At 38.0% G+C, this 26983-nt stretch overlaps 1 protein-coding gene across 2 annotated transcripts; it reads left to right on the forward strand.

Moving 5' to 3' along the window:
• Window positions 1-10913: 10913 nt before the first annotated feature.
• On the forward strand, window positions 10914-14352 carry LOC148041260 (PLC-like phosphodiesterases superfamily protein). 2 transcript variants are annotated; one of them, XM_087678745.1, is made up of 2 exons: window positions 10914-11519; window positions 13024-14352. In XM_087678745.1, the coding sequence occupies exon 2, from the start codon at window positions 13026-13028 to the stop codon at window positions 13965-13967; it is 942 nt and encodes a 313-aa protein (XP_087534871.1). In that variant the 5' UTR covers window positions 10914-11519; window positions 13024-13025; the 3' UTR covers window positions 13968-14352. The 2 variants fall into 2 exon arrangements, with proteins under 2 accessions (XP_087534871.1, XP_087534878.1); XM_087678752.1 differs by having other exon boundaries at window positions 10914-11511.
• Window positions 14353-26983: the final 12631 nt, after the last annotated feature.

Consider the following 26983-nt stretch of genomic DNA (forward strand, 5'->3'; position numbering starts at 1 on the left):
GACATTGTAGGGGCACGAATGGATTTGGAGGTAGGCAAGATGGAGGCACTTTGGCCATAGTTGAGAGCCCTGACGATCATTTGCAACTACTCATGCTTCTTAGGTCCTATCCACTAAAGAAGAGTGCATTGTGAAGCAAATTATCAAGTCTATCCGCACCTCGATGGGTATGATGCATTTCCTCATGTGTGCTTTTTTCAAAGATGACCAGTTATCAAGGGGGCTGAAAATCCATGATTGACATAAGATATGCTAGGTTTGTCTTGACCTTGATAGCAAGTAACCTCAATATTTTTCTATTTAGTGTCTACTCGATATTCGTAATGCTTATCTAATTTTGACACTTTGTATTAAATCACGATCATGGGGTGCCTCACTCTAGAAATACACTCAACGATTTATAGATGATCAAATTTAGTGCAATGGGTCTCACAGAAGGAGATCAAGATATCCTCTATTGAATCCACAAGGCAAGGAGCGATGGAGATGGTTTGTCTCTTTGAGAAGTACTTGTCCACGAGCATTCTCACAATATAAACTCTCCTCTTGGTACATCTCGTAGATGAAGTGGAGATTGTGGGGCTCGTCTATATGTGATGGATGTTCTTCTTAGAGTGCTTCATGAAAACCCTAAAGGGCTTTGTGCAACAACGAGCTTGGCCAAAAGGTAGAATGGGCGAAGGTTGACTAATGTCAGAGGCATTAGTGTATATTCGGAGTGGCTACCGATAGTGGATTCAAACAATAGTGCAATATGGTCGCTAAAGGATGATGATAGACTAACTGGAGATGTGGTGGTTGGAAATGGGGTAGAAAAAAGAATGGATACTACCATGGAGAAGAAAGTGAATCATTTTTGTATGTTGCATCATGCATCCATGGAAAAGTGGCTCATTAGGTACGAGTAGGCCGCTAGAAAAGAGTGGGAGGGAGCACGATCAAATTTTCGACCTAGTACATGCCATCGACTGGTTTGATATCCTGAGGACATGGAGGAGATGGCGTGGTTTATGTCTATACCGTGGTTGCATGAAGCTTTGATCACAACTTCTCACGAAGGGATATAGTCTCTACCGAGAAGTGGAAATCCTCAAGGGGATGTAGTCCAAAGGTGACCACATGCTTTATTTACTGTCATATCTAGATTTTAAATACAACAACTAATCTAACCATTTTCATGTACAATACAAAATCTAAGTGCATCATGGTCGTGCAGGTGACATTTCTTTGATGAGCACATCGATAAAATGCAATCCACAATGGATTGTGGTATCATGGCAAAGTTTAAGCAAGAGAGTCAACGGTGAGCCGCCACATGGATTCGAATACCGTAGTAAATAAGATGGAGTATTTTGGCAACTTGCAAAGTATTATCGTAGTAGATTATTGTAGCTTCTTCTCATGATCATATTCGATGTATAATGGTTTAAAGTGGTATTGGAAGGAGCTAGGACAACTGTTTGGCGAAGTCTATCTAGATTTCTAGAAATAGATTTTGAGAAAAGATGGACAAATCTGTGCGATATGTTTGTCCTGTCGAGCCATTGCTGTGAACAGGTGTATGACCCATTTTTTAAAATTTTTCACGACACAAAATATTCACAAATGTTGATTCATATGATTTAGAAATTAAAATTGGTGATTATGTTGAGCGCATAAATTTCTCGGTCGTGCCTTTGCAATCTAGTGACATTATTTTAGGAATGCCTTGGTGTCATAAATATAAATCCCAATACATTCAATGAAGATTCATTCTAATGGAAAACAAATCACATTACATGGTACACACACTTTTGATAATTTTCCATTATTGCTTAGTCACACACATACTAAATGTGCATTAAGAAAAGGTAGCAAATCATACTTAGTATGGGTGAATGAAATTGAAGTTAAGGAAAATCAGATGCATCCTAGGCATGTATAATTTCTTTCACAATTTAAAGATTGTTTTGTTGCTGACTTACTACCTGGTTTACAACCTACACGTCCTGAAGATCATAAAATAGACTTAATTCCTGGTTCACAACCACCATGTGAAGCACCTTATAGACACAATCAAATTGAATAGAAATAAATCCAAGCACAAGTTGAAGAATTGTCAACCCGAGAACTCATTAGGCCCAGTAGTTCTCCTTTTGGTGCACCTATCCTGTTAGTTAAGAAGAAAAATAATACCTATAGGATGTGCATTGATTATCATGCCCTAAACAAGATCACTATCAAGAATAGATATCCAATCCCTAGGGTAGACGACCTCATGGATAAAGTACAAGGGGCCACAATATTTAGCAAGATAGATCTCAAATATGGATATCATCAAGTACGATTGGATACACCTGACATTTTCAAAACTACATTTAGAACTCAATTTGGTCATTATGAATTCCTTGTTATACCTTTTGGTTTGACTAATGCACCAACCACATTCAGTCGTATAATGAATCGCATATTTTTGAAGCATCAGCATTGTGTGATTGTTTTCTTTGACGATAGATTGGTTTTCAGTAAGAATGAGAATGAGCATTATGAACATTTATATTTAGTTTTCAAATTATTGAAAGAGAATCAATTATATGCTAACCCTGAAAAGAGTGAAAATTTCCAAACCCACATCGAATACTTAGGACATATTGTTTCTTTTGATAGTATTCAAGTTGATCCTAAAAAGATAGAAGCAATTTTGAATTGGCCGATTCCTAAAAATGTGCATGAGTTACATTCTTTCTTAGGACTTGGTAGCTTTTACAGAAAAATTGTGAGAAAATTTTCATTGCTTGCATTACCTTTAACAAAATTATTAAAGAAATGTATTATATATAATTGGTCTGATAATCAACAAAAGTCTTTTGATTTACTGAAACATGCTTTAACAGATGCACCTGTATTGCAATTACTTGACTTTAATAGATCATTCTTCCCAATAGTTACTGATTCTAGTGGATCTGGAATAGGAGCTATCCTTATGCAAGATTCACATCCCATAGCCTATTCTAGCTACAAACTTAAACCCTCCGAGTTCAAGTATTCTACCTATGACAAGGAATTGTTAGCTGTAGTACATGCCTTACGTCAATGGAAACACTATTTAATGGGATCTAAATTCATGATCAAAACTGACCAACAAAGTATCGAACATCTCCTTAGTCAGCCATAAATCTCTGACCGTTAAAGACATGATTGTGAAAGCCCAGCAATCATGCACTAAACAAGCTAACAAGAAAAGAAAAGCTATGACTTTCAAAGTTGATGATTATGTTTGGTTACACATTGAAAAGAGAAGATTACAAAGTGTTGAGAAACACCCTATTGTTAAGTTAGCCTCTAGATTTGATGGACCTTTCAAGATCATTCACAAAATCAATGACAATGCATTTAAATTAGAACTATCCGAACATTGGAAAATCCAAAATACTTTTCATATCAATTTGTTATGACCTTTTAGAGGCCAATTACATGTTTACCTTGTCTATGAAAGTCCTCCTTTGTTAGAAGAAGAAATTGAAATCCTTGAACCCGAAATTATTCTAGAAACTAACTTTATGACCACTAGAACTGGCCGTAGATACTCTAGATATTTGGTTAAGTTTAAAAATCATGTAGTTGAAGAGGCCCAATGGATGCATGCCTGCGACCTAAGTGCTTACCCCTCACTACTCGCTTCACATTGAGCTAATAGCAATTAAGGATAATTGCTATTCCACCCCGGGGGTATGATGCCAAGAGGCATATTCCACAATGGATTCCGTGAGTTTTTTTAATTCCACGATGGATTCCCTGAGGTTTTGAGGTAGATTTCGTAAAACTATATTTATTTGCCAGGGCTCATAACAAGGTGGATTCCTTGTGCGAGAAGTTGACGGGGACACTTGTCCTTTTCGGGCATCATGTTAATTTAATGTGCACGTGGGTGATTCCATGGCAGGTGATTCCGAAAAATACATATTTAAATTACGTTTATGAGTTTAGAGTGCACTCGTATTAAATTAAGGTTAGGATAGAGTTCAAACTTATTTATTTATTTTGTAGCTGAAGCTGCTAGGTATTCACGGTGGATTCCGTGAGTTTTTTTAATTTCACGATGGATTCTGTGAGGTTTTTCAATGGATTCCATAAAACTATATTTATTTGATGGGGCTCGTACACAAGGTGGATTCCTTGTGCGAGAAGTTGATGGGGACGCCTGTCCTTTTCGGGCGTCATGTTAATTTAATGTACATGTGGGTGATTCCATGGCGGGTGATTCTACAAAAAATATATTTAAATTAATGGATGTTTATGAGTTTAGAGTGCACTCATATTATACTAAGGTTAGGACAGAGTTCCAACCTATTTATTCATTTTGTAGTTGAAAACTGCTAGGTATTCACTTTTGTCTGTTTAAATTTATTATTTTCTAACAATTGTGAATGCTTCAATTGATGTGTAGAGTAGGTAGCGGTGGCATTGTGAAGCACTGGGCCATAACATGTATTCAAATTACCTAGAAAAAATTATCATTTTTGATAGACGCGCATCTTATCATTAAAGGCGTGGCGCTAATATTTATTTAGGCGCGCTTATTTATTGAAGCACTTGACAAATATTTTTTATTTTTTATGTGCATGAGTGCACAGTTTAAATATTTCATTATTGAACATTGATTTGAGCACAACTCGACTTTTGGGTCGCCCAACTGCTTTATTATTTATTTGGACAAAAGTAAATACAAAAGCTAAAGTATGCTTATTGTAAAATTGGGCTATTTTTGAGCTTTGAGATGAATAAATTTATAAATACGTGCCTTGTGAAGTGCTCACACAAGGCATGGGGAGAGATTGTACCCAATTTGTCTTTTTGCCTCGTGTCATGCAAATCTTCTTTCATGCTTTTTGAGCTTAAGTAGAGTTCTTTGTTCTTGGGGACCTTTCGGTGCTTGCTACGTATGCATCCAGTATCCAATTTGTGCCACACACACACACACACACACACACACACACACACACACACACACATGCATATACACAAAGAAAGGGGGTAGGGGAGGGGGTTGCATGGCACCGAGAGAGCGAGGGGGGGATCCATAGATGGGAGGGATAGCAAAAAGGCTTTGGGAGCTTAGAGATGTAGCCATGTTGTTGCTCCTGAATCTCCACCACTCTATTTGTGCTATTCTGGTCCCCTATGGCACTCCACTGTTAGCTCCTCCTCCATTTGCTTGTGCATACACACACACATAGAGAACCATTCAAGCCTTACTAAAAAGGTGAAAGATCTTTCGGATATTGAAAATAAAGAGGGGTTGAGAGAGAAACTCCCCTTCTTACTTCAATTTGAAATTAAACGGGTTTGGAGACGTTGTAGGTAGGGGAGGCTTTGAGGAGGTTCAAAAAGTCCCAAAGCTACTCAAATTTTCTCGAATAAAACACAACAAAAAATCCCTTATATTAAATCCTCATGATACACATATATATTTATAAGTGACCCCCCTAGGGGGGGTAGTGGTGGCCACTTGTGACTTCAACCTACTAGCCTTACATTAGAGACACCCACTATAAGCATGAGAGAGAGAGAGAGAGAGAGAGAGAGAGAGAGAGAGAGAGAGAGAGAGAGAGAGGACGGTGGAAAAGATAGCAAGATGGCTACTTCAAATTGCTCCATTGATCGGCCATACCTACTACCTTGAGGGGGGGTTTGGGAGCTCCATGGCATTAAGAGAGCAAGGGGGGAATTCATGGATGAAAGGGATAGGGGGGGTTTGGAGCCATAGCCATGTTGTTGCTCCTCCACCTCCACCACTCTATTTACTACTACTCTACTCCCTTGTGGTGCTCCAATGTTGGCTTCTCCTCCATTTGCTTGCACGCACGCACGCACACACACACACACACACACACACACACACACACACACACACACACACACACACACACACACACACACACACACACACACACACACACACACACACACACACACACACACACACACACACACACACACACACACACACACAACCATTCAAGCCTTACTGAAAAGGTGAAAGATCTTTCAAATACTAAAAAATAAAGAGGGGGAGAGAAAGAGAAACTCCTTTTTTTACTTCAATTTGAATTTGAACATGTTTGGGGAATGTTGTAAGTTTGACAAGCTTTGAGGAGGTTCGAAAAGTCCCGAAGCTACAACTAGGATAATATATGGTATAGATATAGATATATATCACATTCGATGGTAAATTTTCATTTTGGAATTCAAATTACCTTTTTATGTCTAGATGTGCTAGGCAAATATTCCAAGAAGGTGTCACTTCTCTTCGTGATTCATCAACTTTCCAAATGTTGAATGAAAGGATAATAACTTATGAAAGAGGTGGTTGTTCTTTTAACTAGGGAAAGAGTTGCTTGGGAAAAACTTATTGCCTAGCTCCTTAAATCTAAGGGTGATTCTATTAGATAAAAGCTTTGTGCTACTTATTGTAACATAATTAAAGCACTCAAAATTTGACAACATTAGGGGTGAACTTAACTAGATTTTTTAATTTTCAACCGAGAAATTTACATTGCCAGTTAGATCAAGTGAGCATTATTGAGAAGACAACCACAACACCGTATGGGAAGTACACAAGTTCTATTATAGCTAGCAAGACTTTCAAGTAAGACATGCAAACCATGAGAAGTTGAAGCCTTTAATACACCAAATACTTGCAATGGAGAAAACTTAGTTAAGGTAAAAGGGATTAGATGAGCACTAGGAAATCATGAGATTAGGAGTTGTCATAGAGAAAGAATGTTATTGAGCCCCTATGTTATTGAGGTGAGAGATTCCTTTTATCCATTCTATATTCACTTTTCATTTTGCTTAACAACACTACATAATCGGATAGTTTACATAAAGCCTCCAAACACCTAAAAGCATTGTATGAGTGGTTAAGTTTACTTTTTATAATTGTGTGCTTATTTGTAACTTTGATACTTGAGCTCATTATTAGCTAGGAGAATCTTTCTAGCATCCAAATGCACTTACATATACAAAGGACACACTTATCCATAAACTCAAGTTGTAAACTAGTGACTATTAACTTATCATACCTATTGGTTGAATATTTCAAGCCAACCAAGGCTTTGCTCAAAAGCCTCTTGCATTATCAGTCTTATGCTTTCACTTTTAATGATTGTGATTTATTGGTCTAATAAAAAATGGCATTGTCTTGGTCGTTGTGGTATGATAAATAGTGGCATTGTCTTAGCCCTTGTGGTATAACACTACGATGAAAGGATAAAAAATGATAACATTTTTCTAGGAGCAACAAAGAACAATAACATTTTTCTTTGAGCATGATACATTAATACTTAAGCATTAGTGTTCAAACATTTCTAGATTAAACTTTAGAGTCTTTCAAGAAGTACTTGCAAGTGAAAAGGTGCAATATAAATGGTTGATTGAGACCTTTTTATGTGATGGCACTCTGTTGTATGACAAAAGCCATTAGACATGATATCTGAAGTATGGCTATGGCTATTAATATCAACTCTATTAATATAAATCTCATAATGAGGTTATTGTTAACATGAGTTTGGAAAAATCACTTTTTATAGAGACCTTTTTATGTGATAGTTTGACAGATACCTTTTTCTGTGATGGCACTTTGTTGTATGACAAAAGCCATTAGACATGATATCTAAAGTATGGCCATTAATATCAACTCCATAATGAGGTTAATGTTGATGTGATTTTGGGGAAAACACTTTGGGTAACACCACACATAGTACTTGTGCTACACTTTTTGTAAGTATGAAATGGCCTCCTTACATAGACTATGCCTTCAATTAATTTCTTCTTTGCACATCCACACAACATCAAATTGTGCCATGATTTCACAAAATTTTCCTCTTTTGGCACAATAAGATATGCTCTAGATATGACGTACATAATTTCTATATTCACTCTAAACCCACAAACTTGCTATGTGCGAAGCCCTTCTAGCATGCAAAACAAGTTGCATGTTGCATTGTTGGCAACTTTTTTAGCTAATCAAACTTGCTATGAAAGGTTATAAAATGTTACTCACTAGACTTTGTGAAGTATACTAAATACTAGGCACTCCACAACTAAAATCTCTTGGTGCTTCTTACTAGTGTTTTCTTGATGCTTTGCGTTGGTGTTGTCTTGATGCTTTGTACTATAGCTCAAAGCACCAATGTTTGTGTCCTAATGCATGTTACACACACACACACACACACACACACACACACACACACACACACACACACACACACACACACACACACACACACACACACACACACACACACACACACACACACACACACACACACACACACACACACACACACACACACACACACACACACACACACACACACACACACACACACACACACACACACACACACACACACACACACACACACACACACACACACACACACACACACACACACACACACACACACACACACACACACACATAGAGGATATATATGCACACTTTGAAATAGAAGACTCCAGTGTAAACTAGCTCTTAGATCATTTATTGAGAATTATTCTAGCCTTGTTACTAAAGATTCAAAATCAATCATCCACCCTAATAAAAGCTTCATCATAATTCAACTAACATTGTTTTTAAAAATTTTGAGATGAGAATATGTTGCCAATTTTGAGATGAGAATATGTTGCCCTTGAACATTAGAAAATTAGCAATCTAGCCTTGAGATATCTTCTCACTCAATCATGTAGTAGGACATGTCCCCTTGGCAATTGCATTGATGGCATTTTCATTCCCTTAAAATTGTATATATAGAGTGAAGATGAAGTCCAATCATTTAAACCAAACTTCTTTACACCTATACAAAGACAATGATTTGGACTTCACCAAGGAGATACCCCATGTCAAGAGCCATCTCAAAATTGCCACAATGGGAATAATGAGAAAGAGAAACTCCAAGGGATTTAACTTACACTACAAAATGCATATAAAGAAGCACCCAATAATATATTATTAATATAGGAGACATCTAGGGAGAATATATGAGGTCCATAGCTTTGAGAAAAAATTCAACAATGCATTAATCTTTGAACACATTCACTGAGAAAGTATTAAGAGATATGCCAATGACAATAGAATATACAAGTCCCAAGGTTATTACCAATATAAACTAAACCATTCTTGCATAATGTATAATCTACCTAGAACATAGATATCCTAATATTTAGCATCAATTTTGATGTAAATCAAGCATGGAATAATTTATGAAAGTTCATGTTACTGACATGCGTGTGATTTAGCATAGAGGCTGCAACTTTGAGCGTCCGTATCGAGTTCTCATCCCCAACATCTTCACTTATGGCTAAATATTTGCATCATGCATATTACCCCTAGCACTATGTCTCCTATTGATTGGATTCTGCTTCTTATGTCAACAATCCATCTCTTTATCCTCACTTCCTTTGTCCTCATTGCTATTAGCATAAAGAATATATAAAAAAAGCTTGTTAGATCCTTTGCACTGATTGTCCATCCGATTTCTACCTTCAATTGCAGCAAGAGCTTAAACCTCATGCCATTTATACACCATAGCTAAATCAAACGCTTATAATATACTTCTCCTAGCTAAGCCTTAGTGAGGCTAGAATAAGGACATGGACGCGACCAATTCACAACCATTGTGAACCTTGATGTGCTTGATAAGAAAGCCTTTAAATGCTTTGTCCTAGGAACCAACATCTCTAACAAATGACTTGGTTTGTAATATGTTATTATACTATATTTATATATATACATAAACAATTATAATAATATAGGTTATACACACACATGTTTACTTAATATATCTATTAAATATAATATATTGTACTAAGTCAATATATACACATCATATATATAAAAATTACAATGGTATATTATTCGTTTATAATCTAAAATTCATTATATATATAAAATATTATATACATTTATATTTTATGTTACTATATGTCTACACACACACACACACACACACACACACACACACACACACACACACACACACACACACACACACACACACACACACACACACACACACACACACACACACATTAATAATCTAACATTTGTTATTAATATATCTATTATATTATTTATTATATATGTTTATATATTATGTGACCTACATTAGGTTGATATAGCAAGTTATTATAATTCATTAATAATACACTTTTGCATCTTCTGGGGCAAGTTGACTTGTTATGGCAACATGTTGTTGCCTCACACTTTCTAAACCCTTCAATTTATACTCCTCCTTTCAATAATCGCTTGTGACATATGCTCTGCCTATGGGATAGATTGTGAGGATGGTAGCCATTCTTTTGTAGGGTGGAAGTTCACAGGTGGATGCACAATTGACATGTGGCAATCGGAGATGTTTTCATGTGCGATCTCTCTGGTGTGGACATAGATTGTGCCTATGGGAAGACTGTGAGGGAACTTGCCATTCATTGTTAGGTGGGAGTTTGCGGGAACACGCACAAGTGACATGTGGCGATCGGAGATGTTTTCGTGTGTGATCTCTGGTGTGGATATGTGTTCCAACTTCCAAGTTCCTCCCCCACCACCCCAACAACAACAACAATAGTAAGAGATTGAGTGGATGCTACTCCAATAGAATGTCACCTTCACAGGTCTCATTGTCATAACTTAATATCCTATCCCAAAAGGGCGATGTTATCTTTTAATAGGTAGCAAGGCCATGTCAACAAGCCAGGATGGAAATTGAGGTTCTATAATATTAAAACTTTTTTTAAATGCGGACACGAAAATATAATATAATATAATATTAAACTACATAAATAAAAAGAAAAATGGACAGCCTCATAACGGAGAAGTTGGGCAACGACACTCTAATTTCAAAGTTGACACAAAAGACCTTTCCCAAATTCCCAGCACAGGAAAGCTGCAGAAAATAGGGGCCTGTCACAGAACGAATGGTGGGTTCTTTCGCCTTCTGATCTTAACACTCTAAACCAGCCTGTTGGGCTGAGGAATCCTTGCGAAGTTGCGAGAGTTGAAGTGGGCTCCTGTGGACGGAATGGATCAGGCGAGGTGGGGAAGATCACGTGGGCAGTTCTAAGCTCTTCTTTACAGCAGAGGCCTGTTCTCGTTTTTGTCCTGTGCGTGAAAACAAGAGGAGTAAAATGAGGAAATGCAAGTATGATGGAACACATGTCCAGGCCGGAAGGGCCCCCCCATCTCTCTCTCTCCCCCCTTTCTTCTGTTTGATGATAACCACGAGAGACATTGTCCTCTCAAGTGCACCTCCTCCAATGGCTCACAGTAGAGCAGAGGGATGAACCCTAGAAGCAGAGAACTACAACTACATTTAACCAAGTGCCGCTGCAGACACAGAAGTGTTATTGCAGACGAAGAGGACTGAAATAGCCAAGTGCCATTGCAGATACAGAAGAAAAAGAGGATTGAATCGAATCCAGCTGTGTGCCCTTCTTGAGCTTCTGCGGCATAACATTCGGCCTTTTAAGGTTTAAAGGTGTTTCGTCTCAATTTCAGCTCTCTTGCCTGTGTCTTGATTTATGGTCTTTTAAGGATTACTGGTGCACAATGGCACGGTTTTGCCCGTCAATGATGCTTTATAATCCCGCCAGTAAGAGATTTTGGGCTGCAATGACGTTTTTCGTGTTGTGCGCGCTGCACTGAATGATGGGGGACTCCAACAATCCGATGTGGTGGATCCTCAGCATTGGAAACCTATTCTACTTCTCCCTTCTCTCACACACGTTTCAGCTGGGATAATTTCCATGGATTTGCATTTGTTCTGGCTGAAAACATAGTTTTCTTGAAGATCCCTCCTGTTCTCGCAGAAACAGTCACATAGGCACACCCCATGGGTGGTGGCTACCGGGGCCATTCAACAATCGGTGTCTTCTTTGTATCCTGTGTGCACAGGCCGTGCCCTGTTTGTAAGAAGAATATCTCCTATGCAGATCAATTGCATCCCATGACCAATCGGCAAGCCCATGATGGGGTTTTTCACAGCCGGTTCAGAAGAATCTTCCAGCTAGCATCAATGATCTATCAATGAAATGATTGATTGCTTTCCTATTCTTTTTTTTTTGTACCAGCTGTAGCAATCGGAATTACATTCTTTGGGTTGAACTCTCTCTCTCTCTCTCCCCAAAGGTTACTTCTCCCTCGAAATGGAGATCAGTTGTAGAGTATCTCGCTTGAGTGCACTACTACCTCCATATAGGTGCATTTGGCTCCGAGCCAAAGGATACCTACAAAGCCCCAAATTGGGAGGGAGGAGTACCCTTACACCCCACAAACCAAGACAAAAATACCGTGTACATATCTATGATCTTGAGAAGACAATGCCTATGGCACAAGTATGCCAGGATGCACAGGGCATAGTCTATCATACAATTTGTAGATCGCACGAGCGAATTCAGGTGGCAGATCTACCTTTATCTAAAAATCATTGGTATGCTCGATGTTATTGTATCTTCTTATGACCCCTCCGTACATTTCTATTCGATGCTTGTCAAAGCAAACTAGAATCTTACTTCTCTCTGCATCTTATTTAGATTTTAGTTTACTTGCTGAATACTATCAGTTCAGTTTGTACCAGTCAATTGATCAAGACTGAAAACTCTTCCCATTTAACTGATAGGAAGGAAGATGTAGGCCAGTGCATGGTTCCCTGTCTCCAGTCACAGGTGCCATATTATAATATCCTTCTGAAGTGATAAGGTGAAATGTATTATGATCGCCTCATCAGATTGACAGCAATCTGTAATTGTAACCTTTCTTATGACCTTTTCCAGTGTGATTACATGCAAGTTTCCAGCAATATTGTCTTGCTCTCTACACAACACAATATCTTTCTTGGTGTTTGAATGTGACAAAGCTATTCTGTCGAAGGATGATATGTTCAACGATATATATAGATCTTATGCTGTATAAAAGGATTAATGCTGAGAAATTCAGACTTACAATATTCTGATATCAGTGGGATTTTTGTTTTTTTGGTGTAGAAATGGGAAATCAACTTGCAAGACAGAAGGCTGTTATGACTGAGAAGCAGCAGCTGGCAGAATTGCAGAAAGCTGAAGGTGCGGAGTTTCCTGGAAGTGACTACCACACAAAAGATCACAAAGAATGGATGGGCAGCTTAGATCTGGAGAAGCTCTTGGTGAAAACTGTAGTTTGGCCAGGTTCCCATGATTCAGCCACAGATAGGATAGGAATTCCAATGGTCTCTCGACCATTTGCCCAGTGCCAGAAACTCTCAATTTACAAGCAACTAGTACTAGGGGTTCGAGCCTTTGACATCCGGATTGAAAAAGATTGCCGTGTATGCCATGGCATCTTAAAAAGCTACCCAGTCCAGAGGGTTATCGATCAGTTGAAGAAGTTTCTGTCAGAGACCAAGTCCGAGTTTGTTATCATTGAATTCAGGACAGAATATGGACATGAAGATCCACAAGACTTTGACAAACATTTGATTGAGCAGTTGGGGGATTATCTCATTCCCCAAGATGTGCACGCATTTGATCGAACCCTAAAGGAATTGCTTCCGAAGAGAGTAATATGCGTGTGGAAACCGCAGAAAGCTCCAGCCCCTTCTCCAGGAAGCCCTCTGTGGAGCTCTGCATATCTGAAAGACAATTGGACAGACACAGATCTACCCAATACAAAATTTCAGAAGAACATGGAGTACCTCCAAAAGCAGTCTCCTGTGCACAGCAGAAAGTACTTTTATAGAGTTGAGAATACATGTACACCTCAAGCAGACAATGCAGTGGTTTGTGTAAAGCCCGTAACAAGTCGCATCAGTCCGTTTGCTAGGCTCTTCATTTCTCAAGCTCATAAGAAGTCGATTGGTGACCATTTACAGATTTATTCTTCGGATTATGTGGATCCTGATTTTGTGGATGCCTGCATTGGGCTCACAATTTCCAGAACAGCTGGGAGCTAAGCTTTTGCAGATTGGCAGGCAATTTATTACCTTCTTTCTTGGTTTGTATCAGTATTTGTTTAGCTTTCAGACAAGGCATGTAATTCTGTGAATAAGCAAGCAGTGCTGTGCGGGCATTGCATCCACGGTTATTCAGGATCTGGATCCAGAAAGCCATCTTCATGTGTTTGCAGCAATGGTTCTTTCTGATCAGCCCATGTAGTGATCTCTAATCCTACTGTTGATGTGGGTTATGTGGCTGGTATGCATCTCCTAACACGGTCATGGGATCTCCTGAGTAAATATTCTACATGAACCATATCATTGTAATTTATTGAACATATGGCCACCTTGTATTCTGTATGAAACATTGATAAAATAATGCCTTGTTTCAATCAGCCAAGGGCAGGCTAGTTCGTACAAAGTTCACTTTAATTAGTAGGAGTTTGTTTTGGAAAATAAAGCGCTTGCAGTGCCTTAACTCCACTAGCCACTGTTAGAAGTGTAAATATTCCTCCCTTTCCTAGCCAAAGGTGGGACTACATCATGTTAATAGCACAATAACCAATAAGCATGTGGACTGTGTACTACAAGAACACGAATGATGCATGCTAGATATCCTAGCATGATCGACAAAGATACCTTTGTCCACTGGTACCCATCTCTATTGGAGCATAAGCATGGGCTATGTGAGATCACATGAATACAATCTGTATATCAAGTCCTCATATGAACTTAGGCTGGGTTCAGATGAGAGGCAGTAGAGATATATCAAAGGGGCATGCCCTAAGTGGCTGAGATCTTCTCCTCTTTCCTCCGACCCACCCTCTTTCTATTAGAACCCCTCCCCCCAACAAAAGAGGTAGAAGGCTGTTCTTTGTTTGCATTTCTGCTCCCTCTGTCTGAACCCAGCCTTAGAGATGAACACCCAACTCCAAGACTTGCACTTGGGAGCAGCTTTACACTATCTATGAGCTCTCTGCATACTAGAGGTCCATAACTTGGGCTAGAGTGAGTATGGACATTCATGTGCATGGCTGCTACTGTATCACATGCATTGGGAAGCAGGGACTCCAGGAGTCGAAGCTGAAGCGATATCTCAACAAGTATGCCTGTGCTAAGCAGACATGAAGAAAGCCTAACGAGTGCCTCTGGGGCATCACTCTAAGAGGGCTTAGTTAGTTGAGCTCCCTAAGAGAGCCTAGTTAAGTTAGCACATACGATGCAACGACGAGCCTAGTCAGCCCTGCAAGCATAGAACCAGCCGAGGTCAACGCTCGTCAAAAAACTTCAAAACAGCTGAGGTCAACGACAAGAGGAGGCGGTCAGTCAAACCAAAGTGCTCAAGCCTGCAACTTTCATTTTTGCAAGTTAGGACCCTATTGTCTCAAGAAGGGCACTCTTCCAAGTTACCTTTCTTCAGGAAAGGCAAAAATGCCTATATATATATATCTTAAAAATTTGTTACATAACCTTAAAACTAAAGGCATAATCCACATTGTAAAGCCTTTAAAAATATCATAATTGCAAACCAAGTCATTATTTGTTATATTGAAAAAAAAAAGGTTTATTGATCAACACATGTTGTCAAAAGCAACAAGAAAACCACTTTCTTAAGTTGTCACCACATTGGGATTTCGATGATCTTTCAAGCCATCCCAAGCAATATACATAGCATCCCAATCCACAACACGAGGATTTTGCTCAGCATTGTAGAATAAAAATATGAACATATTTAATGTCTCCAAAGCTAGGCAGTTTCTCTCAAGAGACTTAATTCTATTCATTTTAGAGAACCCCCTCTCACAGACCATTGTACTTGCAACAATCACTAGACAAGCACGCCAAAGCTTCTTCATTTCTCCATACATTTGCTCCCGATGCTCGTCAACTCCACATATTGTCCATGCCTCATGCATACTCATGCTTGGACAAGTCCTTTTCAATCTAATCATGAAATCCTCATATTGCAAGTTACATGCATTCACATAAACTAAGCCCCCAAATTTTTCTAACAAAATAGGCAACCAAATCCTTCCCATGGCAAACTTTGCCTTATGCTCATTAGGGTAGTCTTTTGGACTAAATACTTTTGCTGCTTCAAAGAGTTTTATATCTTTGAATCCCAAACATAAGGATGATATAATCTTTCCAACAAATTCTCTACCCATAGATATGCAACTCTCCCAAGAGTTTAGATTATGACTTGGATCCTTATCTCCAAATGAACGAGTGTGAAGATCATGCACTTCTTGTCCATATGTGTCACATGTATAGCGAAGATATCCATCATTTTCTTTTTCAACAAAGGATGTGTACTGTTGTGCTCCAATGCCAAATATATCTCCAAGAAACCTTGTCTCCAAAGTCTCCATTGTCATTACAAGCTCAGTGCCAATGGAAGTCACATCAACATTCTTGCTTTGGAACTTTATATTGAGCATGTTTAAATAATGAAACACATTTGCAACAATGTGTAGAAAGAATAGTAACTTGAAAGATGTAAAAAAGTCATATAAATCATGGCTTTCCAACTTCAAAAGATGCAATAAAGCAGGCATAAGTTTCACAAATCATAGTGCAACATCACCCTATGAGAGCCAACGAATATCATGCATTCTCAAAAACCTCTTGCATTGGCACCTCAAAGGCACTAGCAAGTTATGGCGTTTGTAAGAGCTTCTAATCCACTTGTATGCTTTCTTAATACTCTTTTCCAAGAGTTTAAAAATAGGAAATGGTTCCAATGCATCCTTAGCAGCAAGTGCCTCTCTATGTGCAATGCAATGCACACGCACCAAATGGGGAACTTCCCTTGCAAACTGAGTCACAAGGCCATTTTGACAAGCTGTCATTACAATACATCCATCACTTGCAAAACCAACAAGTTTTGCCTCAAGCAACTCAAGCTCCAAGAGGTATGTTGTAAGACTTGCATAGAATGCATCTGTAGAACCATCTACTGTCTCCAATAGTCTCATAAATCGATTGCAAATGGACCCATTCCCTTTTTCAGTAAGATATGTGATACATACAATCATTCTATGATTACATGATATATCTGTGCTTTCATCAACCATTATTGAGAAATATGGACTTTCCCTTAGTTCAATACAGATCTTATTATAATACACATTATGACAAGTTATGAGAAAAAGCTTTGCTACATATGAAGATGTGTATGCACCACAAGAGTTCACTATCGGTGCATTCGGCACATTATAGAAAACTAGTTCCTCAACATCGTCAGAAATAGGTTTTTCTCTCAAAGCAATTGCATGCATCTTTTGAAGAAGTACTTTGATGTGAGATATCCTTTTTTCCTCTTCACTATCATGCAAAACTTGCACATGCTTTTCAATGGGCAATGTGGTCCTTTTTTGCTTTTCAAACCACATTTGTTTTGCCTTTTTATGCTCTTTTGATTGTTGATGGCCTTCTAGACTAGGTCTTTTAACATTCTTGCTCCTTGTTGTGCAAAAAGGATTTTGCATTTTGAAGTCTGTACACCAAGGACAATGTACTCTTTGTTGCCCCTTATCATCATAAGATGAATAACTCCATTCATAATACACCTTCTAGTGCTCCTTGTAAGTTCGAATACCCTTCTACTTTTTGAGAGGCTTTTCATTTGTCCTTTGCCCATGGGTAGCATATTGGGCTTAGCACTCATGAAGATTCTTTAATGCATTCTCAAGAGGAGAAGCTAAATCTACATGACTTGGAGGTAATCCATCTCCACCATCATCAATCACACTTTGCAATGGCATATTCAAATCCAAACTTGCTGACATATTAGCATTAAATGCATCATCACATGTCATACCATCACTGCTAGCATTTTGCAAAGAGCTTGCATTCCATACATGATTGTTTCCCGCATCATTAAAAATAACCTCACATGTAGCATTGTGCGGCATTTCCAAGTGCATATTTGTATCCATAACCCATTTGCCATGCATATCATCACTTGAATTTCCAACATTTGTATTGTATATTTCAACATGCAATGTCATGGCTGATGTATCTACATCATCATTTTGACCTACATGATAACTAATTGGATTCGATGATGATCCCACAATGTCCCTTTGTACAGATCTCTTTCCAGAGAATGCGCTAGGAATACTTAATTGTAGAGTATCTCTCTTTGGCCGACCAAGACCCATAATCTGGAGAAAGACATATAGCTTATACGCTATCATTAATCAATATACAAAACCACACAACAATGGTACTAGGCTTAGCGTACACACACACACACACACACACACACACACATACTCTCTCTCTCTCTCTCTCTCTCTCTCTCTCTCTCTCTGTAAAAAAGAAAATGCATAAACATAGACGAATAAGTTATAACTCAAAGAGATGTCATACGTGCATCTACCTTGACAAGTGGAGTTGCAACTTGAAGTGTGGATGCAAAATATATTTGCCACTTGGCAAGTTCGTAGAGCTCCTTTAATCCTCACTTTGAAGACTTTTCCTCTCTTGAGTTTAATCTACACATGCAAAGAAAAATCATTATGGTGATTGAGCTTCCTAATCATATATTGAGAATGCATTTAACATTATTAATTCAAGACTCCTGACTTTGGAATGGCCCATATGAACTTCGAAGTTCGAAGCATAGGACTTGGGTTTAACCTTTATAATGAGTTAATACATTAGATAGCAGTGGTGCTGAGCACATGTACAGTGACAATATAGTGTAGGTTGAGATCGTGACTATACCTCTCAATCCTGCGCAATGTTGAGTGTAGAAAATGAAGGTTGGTGTAGGCAACGGTGGTGTCACATGTGCCTTCAACCTTGCAGCATCTTGCCAGTTAGCCGTTGGTGGCAAGTTGTAGCCAGCTACAAGTGCCTAACGCTTGTGTCTGGATTCTAGCTATTGGCATCGCAAGTCCTGACTCCTCACCACTTGTGAGCCTTTCAAGACTTCTAAGTTCTTGGGGAGGCCGTAATCATTACTAGCCTGAAGGGCATAGCAGCTGGCAAGAGTGCACAGGCAGCATGCTAACTTGAGGAGGCCATAACCATTGGAACCTCGAGAGCAGGCAGCGCCGCAACAGTAGGCTAACTTGGGGAGCGTGCACATAGCATGCCAACTTGGGGAGTCCATAACCTCGAGAGCAAGGCCGAGGGCCCAGGTGCTTGCATTGCTGCACAGTGCAGTTGCCAGCATTGCAGCATCACGACATACACAGAGAGCACCGAGCACCAGCAACACTTGTCGAAAGGCAACATGACACGCCCCTGGGGCCTGGCGTCAAGTCCTCGGACACCTGGCTAGGACTCTGGACTCGTCTGGAGCCTGGTAGCCGTCTAGCGACTCATTGCTCAGCGAGGGAGTGGCGACAACGGGCTGTTGGGGGGAACTTGGAAGTGTTGAGTGTGGCGGCACACTAGCGAGCTGTCACTGGAGCTCAGGGATGGTTGGCACTCTGCAAATGTATTCATTGTTCAGTGTGATGCCTTCATGGCCAGCCTCCGGATTCCTTGTCAACATGCATGCTAGCAGCTCGATACACAAATCCCTAAAAGCTGAGTGCCTCAGCCCTCAAGATCCAACTCGTCCGAGGATGATTTTAGTATTATTATGAAAAATAGGCTTGAAATTTGAACTTGTAACTTGTAACTTATAAGTTATAACTTATAACCCTATTTTTTAATAATAATATTAATTAATTTTTAATAAAAATATATGCCTTTCATAAGCAAGGCTATTATATTTTTGCATTTATTTGAGAAGGGCAAATTTTTTATTCGACCTTTCACAAGAAGCCTTAAATTTTTTCCTCATTTCTATAGCAAGGAAAATTACCATTGGAAGGGTGTGGTAAGTTGCAAAAATAATCCCTGGCTCAAGGTAAGTACAACATGTCAAAGTAAAGTTCACCTAAGTCAACCAGTGAGGTCAACGCTGAGAGAAGGTCAGTGAGGTCAACCACAGTCCTCAAGATGAGTAAACTTAGTGTTCAATTCTCTTATGGAGACACCCTTGCTGTCACAAAACTCGAATTAAATGAGATGTACATGTATTTATTATTTTTTATATTTCATATGCCCTTAGTAAGGCCTCGGGGATGCATTTGGCCATTGTATTCTTGATGCATTTTTTGAATTTAGCAAACAAATTCTTCTAATTATCCGTATAACGATTCATGGAGTTCATGACTTTAGAGTATGCGAGGTGATGATGTTGTTAGGCCATTAGGCAATGTGCCTCTCTCTCCAAATGAGAATATTATGCATTATTAAAGTTCCATGTTCTCTCTCTCTCTCTCTCTCTCTCTCTCTCTCCATCAAACGTAGAACTCTTTCTTTATCAACCACATGCACATACACTACCTAGCTTGGCTTTTGTTGTTGCCCTGGTCTCTCAACTATGTATTGAATGGTTTCTAAGCTTGCAAATAACATGATGCTACACCTGACTCACTTCACTATTTTAATGAGCGAAAAGGAGAGTAGCCATGTTATTATGTGATTGCTCCCCTTTTCACTTGAAAAAAAAAACAAGACTTTGACGAGTTAGCCCATATTGGTCTTGACACTATTAACATACAATCAAATGTACATTCATGTGTGCATTTCTTAAATGTATATGCATGGGAATGCTTATGCATGTGCATGTTTTGCTTGAGGCTATATTTATCTTTCCCTTTACATAAAACTAATTGGCTTGGCCAACAGTGCTAACTACACTTCAAGTACGTAGTTAGCATCATTGTGAAGTTCACCAAACTACCCCTCATTCACTTCACATTTTTGTGAGCAAAGGGAAGCAACTATGCTATCATAAAAGGTATCACAAGTAGCACACTTCACATGCAACAAGTAGTGTGCTTTGTGCATAATGATACATTTTTAAAAGCTTCTTGAATGTATGGCACAAATTCTAAGATACTGAATGTCGATTCTATGTAAGTCAAATAATTCATACTTTGTGCCCCCATGCACGTGCAGTACCTAGCTTGGCTTTTGTTGCCAACCAGGCCCACTCTGAGTGAAATGGAGAGTTGCCATTCTATCGTATGATAACTCCCCTTTTCACTCATAAAATAAACAACACTCAGATGAGCTAGCTCGTATTGGTCTTAACACCATTAACGTACAATCAAATGTACAACACCATTGTCAATACAAAGTGTAGATCATTGCTTTGTTAAATAGTTGTATCCCTGAAGTTATGCTTAACACACAATTAACCAAACATAACCATGGAACAATAGAACAACATCATGCCTTATAAAATCAAATGCTAATCAGATATACATTTAGAAAATATCATTGTTGATTGAATGGCAACTCATGGACATTCAAAATAATATCATTCTATAAGAAGAAGCCTGGGCGCTTAAGATGCCTTTGAATCCATGGACGCATGTGGATTGTAACTCCAATAATATCTAGATGATTTGCCCTTAAAATTCTATTTGTGTAAGAAAGGAAACTTAAATCAATCAAGCCTCTCTCTTAGTCACATACTATGCTTAAATTTTGTTGGGTGCACCCCTTTAGCTCTTAGGATTCTCTCTCTCTCTCTCTCTCTCTCTCTCTCTCAATAGAGCCATAAAATACATGCACATTCTTATTTTTGAGACATTTCACATATGTGTGCATGTAAGCATGTACACTTGCATTGACTATGCATTTGCCTACATGCATGAGTGCATTTATGTGTGCATTTTTAAAATGTATGTGCATGGGAATACTTATGCAAGTGTGCGTTTTCCTTGATGATATATTTATTTTTCTCTTTACATAAAAATAGCTGGCCAGTTGGCAATGCTAACTATGCTTTCATGTAGTTGATATCATTATGAAGCTCATGAGGCTACACATTGTTGGCTTTGCATTTTTGTGAGCAAAGGGAAGTAACTATGCTATCGTAAAAAATATCACAAGTAGCATGTTGCACATGCAACAAGTAGTGTGCTTTGGGCCCAATGATACATTTTTTGAAGCTAATTGAATGTATGGCACAAATTCTAAGATACTGAATGTAGATTTTATGTAAATCAAATAATTTATATTTGCACACATGCACATGCACTACATGGCTTGGCTTTTGTTGTTTCTGGCTAAGCTTGCCAAGTATGTGGTGTGTGGTTTCCAAGCTTGCAAAGCTCATGATGCTACACCACACTCACCATGTTTTTTATGAGTGAAAAAGGATTGTAGCCATGATAAAATGGGACCACTCCCCTTTCACTCATTAAAAAACCACACTCAGACAAGTTAGCCCATATTGCTATTGACACTATTAACACACAATCAAATGTACAACATCATTGTTACAAAGTGTAGATCATTGTTTCGTTAAATAGTTATACACCCAAAGTTATGTTTAACACAATTGAACCAAATAGAATCATGGAATAATAGGACAACATTGTGCCACATAAAATAAAATGTTGATTTATTATACATTTAGAAAATACCATTGTAGACTAAAGGGCAATGACACATGAACATTCAAAATAATTTGGTTATGTAAGACGGAGCTTGGGACACTTAAGACGCTATTGGATCCATGGATGTATGTGGCATGTAACCCCAATAATACCGAGATGATTTTCCCTTCAAGGATTCTATTTGTGTAAGATAGGAAACTTAAATCAGTCAAGCCTCTCTCTCACTCGCATGCTATGCTTAAATGTTATTGGATGGAGCCCTTTAGCTCTTCGCATTCTCTCTCTCTCTCTCTCTCTCCACACACACACACACACACACACACACACACACACACACACACACACACACACACACACACACACACACACACACACACACACACACACACACACACACACACACACACACACACACACACACACACACACACACACACACACACACACACACACACACACACACACACACACACACACACACACACACACACACACACACACACACACACACACACACACACACACACACACACACACACACACACATGCATGAAATACATGCATGCTCTTATTTTTAAGACACCTTACATATGTGTGCATGTAAGCATGCACACTCTCATTGACTATGTGTTTGCCTACATACATGAATACATTCATGTGTGTGCATTTTTTAAATGTAAGTGTGGGAGTTCTTATGCATGTGCACGTTTTGCTTGAAGCTATATTTATTTTTCTCTTTGCATAAAACTAGTTGACTTGGCCAGTAATGCTAACTCGTGCAATTTGGCGTCATTGTGAAGTTTTTGAGGCTATGCCTCATTCGCTTCACATTTTTGTGAGCAAAGGGAAGCAATTATGCTATCATAAAAAATATCACAAGTGGCATGCTTTATATGCAACAAGCAGTGTGCTTTGTGCATACATTTTTTAAAGCTACTCGCTTGTATGGCACAAGTTCGAAGGTACTTAATGTAGTTTTTATGAAAGTCAAATACTTCATAGTTTCTATATTGTCATTTTTGTAAAAACTTTAAACAATGTATCGTTTAGTGTCATTATATTGGCCCCTCTCATTGTCAATCAAGCTCTTTGTACAAAAAATGCATTATTAATTATGTTAGTTGTACCTCAATAGCTTTAGCTTTTTTGGGTAGCATAGATTCTTACCTTTGTAGGCCAAGCCATGAGGGGGATGCACCTTGCATTGCACTCTGCATACATATTTAAGCTAGATCTATAAAGGTTTAGAAACTTGAGTTTTTTTTTTTTGGTTTTTTTTGTTTTTGTTTCAAGTGTACCTTTAAAGAATTGTGCACACACAATTACTATAGATTAAATGTTGGGCTAGAAATACATTTATCAACGGTAGTGGCAACTTGGGCTCATAACTAATGGGGATTAGTTTTGTTTCGTAATATAGTTAGTGGGAGAGGGATGGTATACCCAATACTTCTTCATGTGTCCCAAAATTATGAGCATTGAGTGATTGCAAGACTAAATAATCTAACAATAACTCTCAAGAAAAATTGCTCGCATAAGCAAATGTATAGCTAAGGCAATGAACTTACAATTGGGATGTCACCCACCAAGCTACTTGCTTACATAATTACCATCAATGATCAATACTTGATATTTGTATAAAGAAATATATATCATGCGTATGTTGCAATTATAAAACACTTTCAAGGTGTCCATTATCTCTAGCCCTTATATAAGTCACATTAGGAGAAATATGGACTCTCTTTTTTGCCCCTTAAGGAGTGAATAAACAAATATAGGCCTAACCATGAGAAAGTTGGGATTCCAGATTCATGTAACATGAATCTTCTAGCCATATCTTGGCCCAAATCTTCCCTCAACAATAAAATAAGGAAAATGTGGGGAATACAATGCTGCCACTTCATGGAATTTTGTGACTCAAATTTTCATTTTCTTATTTTTTATTTTTCCCTTCCCTTTCTTAGGCAGAACTCAAGTTTATCATATCTCTTTCCCCACGTCTTCTATCCTGATGAAATTTTATAGCCTCACTATTGCTTGCCCTATCTATAACCCTGTGAAATTTCATTTCCTCTACACAAACACAGAGTGAGTTTCACATGTTTTATGAGAGCAGAGCTTGTTCTATCAAAGCCCTAAGATTTTCTTCACAAAACTTTACAAATATATTGTTCTCTTCAATGGATGTTCTATGGTAAAGTTTAATCTCATTTGGACAAAACCTATGCAAGTTATGTGCATTCTTTGACATGCAATTTCTTTTGTTTTGGTACTCTAGGAGTCTCTTATAGTCAAGAATAATGATCTTTTGAACACTCAACTTCTTCTTCAACATCTTAGGGTTTCTCTGTAAACAACCTTACAGGTATGTTGTCTTGTCTTTTTGTTGCTCCATAGTTAAATTTTATCTCGTTTGGGCAAAATGTATGCAAGTCATATGCATACTAAGCTTTCCTTTGTTTTTGTACTCTAAGAACCTCTAAGGGTGAAGAACAATGATTTTTTAGAAACTCAACTTCTTCAACATCTTTAGGCTTCTTTGCAAAGAGAGCCACATGTATATTGTCATTTTTTTCTATTGCTCCATGGTTAAATTTCAACTCATTTGGACAAAGACTATGTAAGTTATATGTATGCTTTGACCCGATATTTCTTTTGTTTTTATACTCCACGAATTTGTCAGTGAAGGAACAATGGCCTTGTTAGAAGTCAACTTCTTGTTTAACATCTAAACTAGGCTTCTTTGTGAAAAGAATTACAAGCATAATGTTTTTTTTAAAAAAAAATACTCCATTTAAATTTAATTTCATTTGGATAGAACATTTGCAAATTATATACATGCTGATAGGTAACTTTTATATTTGGTTATTACAGATGTCTTCATGGAGGAAAAGCATCAGTAACATACTTGCAGTAGAGGTCTTCAATAGGGAAGATAGTGGCAGTAATCAGATTTGTGATAAGTACTATAAATTGGATTGGATTTTGATGCATCCAAGTACTTGAGGTAGTTTCAAGGTCAGGCATAAGGATGTTGCAAACCCTAGTAAACATTGGAAATGCAGAATTTTAGAGTTCAAAAAAGTGTTCAATGGAACAAGTACAGTAACAAAAGTGTTGATCTAACATGTTTATACGCACAAACAAATCTCTGTACATGATGAGAACTACATTGAAAATTAGAAACAAAACAATAATTTTTTAAATTTTACCATTATTTATTCTTTTGCATCAGAGTTGTTTTTAAAAATCTTTGCAGTGTTCTAATCAATCTTATTTTACTGACAGGTCTATATCCATGGACTTTGCATGAATGGCAAAATGTGGAATGTTTGAATGGCAAGATATATGTTTGGCATGAAGACATAGGTTCTTTGATCTATGATAATAAATTTGCAAGTCAACTTGCAACTCAAAATATCTTTTTTTATAATTCATTGTATGTAGTAGAAAGCCAGAGATTGCAGCACGTCCCATTTCCGCCACTATCTAGTGGGGTGAATGGTTGATTGGTAGCTTGGAGTTGTCAAGAGCATGTAAGTCCAATATAAAATCTGACATCAATATTGCTATGAGACCCCACCACGGGCTCCAAAATGTGCATCTTAGTTGGTTTATTCCATTGTCATTGTTTGCACATTTTTTTGGTTCATGTGATGTTCTGAAGAAAACAAAGATTACTTATTAATGCAAGTGTCCATTTGAGGAATGGATGAGTTAGCTATTGGGTGAGTCTTGGCAAGTCAAAAGAACACATTTTGATGAGACGATTGAGTGTAGGGTCAACTAATCTGATCTTACATTCAGGCAAATCTTTTTTACTACTTTGCATACCTTATTTTAATTGACGTAGGTCTTGCTTAGATGAATTGTTGTGTTAGTCACATTTACTTACCATTATTTTTGTTTTTATTACAAGTATTTCATTGCTAGACAAACTCTATGCATTCTCTTTTGATATAGAAGACGACGACTTTTGTGAGGGGAGTGGATCAGCTTGGATCAAGATATCCGAGATGAGACACATGCAACTCTCATAGATGTGGTTATCTTGTGGAATGGTCATAATCCTTTTGTAGTTAATACAGAGAGTCATTGGCCCATTTCTTTTTTGAGATAAGAAATCCAATTAATGTCCAATGAGCCCCTTTGCAACTTCTATTTCAAGTTAGATAATAGAAAAGTCAGGACTCGTAGTGAGCAATCCATGACATGTAAAAAAGTGTGCTTCTCCACATATCCTTGAGATAGTTGAATCCTTGTAAATTTCTTTTATAAAGAGCGAATACAAACTTTTTAAAACTTTTGTATACTTTCAATTTTGATAATCTTAGTTTACTGTGATACATGCGTGCAATAATATATACTATAGTTAGTCAATCATGTTGGGTAAAATCATAATTAAATTGCAGGTTGGAGTTCTATAATCTATGGAATATTGTCTTTGCAAATGATATATTGTAGCTCATCTCTTCTACTCATTTATTAAATTTAAATAATAAATTGGATCCAAAGGGATTGTAATGGCCCAAAGACCCTTGTTCATTAGGATGAGCTTGATGTGGGTCTGCGAGGTATGAAACCCAACCCCTTTGAAGTGAGTTGTTGGAG

Source organism: Lygodium microphyllum, chromosome 1 (assembly GCF_053477565.2).
Source record: "Lygodium microphyllum isolate KBCC chromosome 1, Lygodium_microphyllum_v1.1.10, whole genome shotgun sequence".
NCBI lineage: Eukaryota > Viridiplantae > Streptophyta > Polypodiopsida > Schizaeales > Lygodiaceae > Lygodium > Lygodium microphyllum.

Bases quoted from the DNA above. Each gene is read 5' to 3' on its own strand.
- LOC148041260 (XM_087678745.1), top strand. From the start codon at position 13,026: ATGGGAAATCAACTTGCAAGACAGAAGGCTGTTATGACTGAGAAGCAG.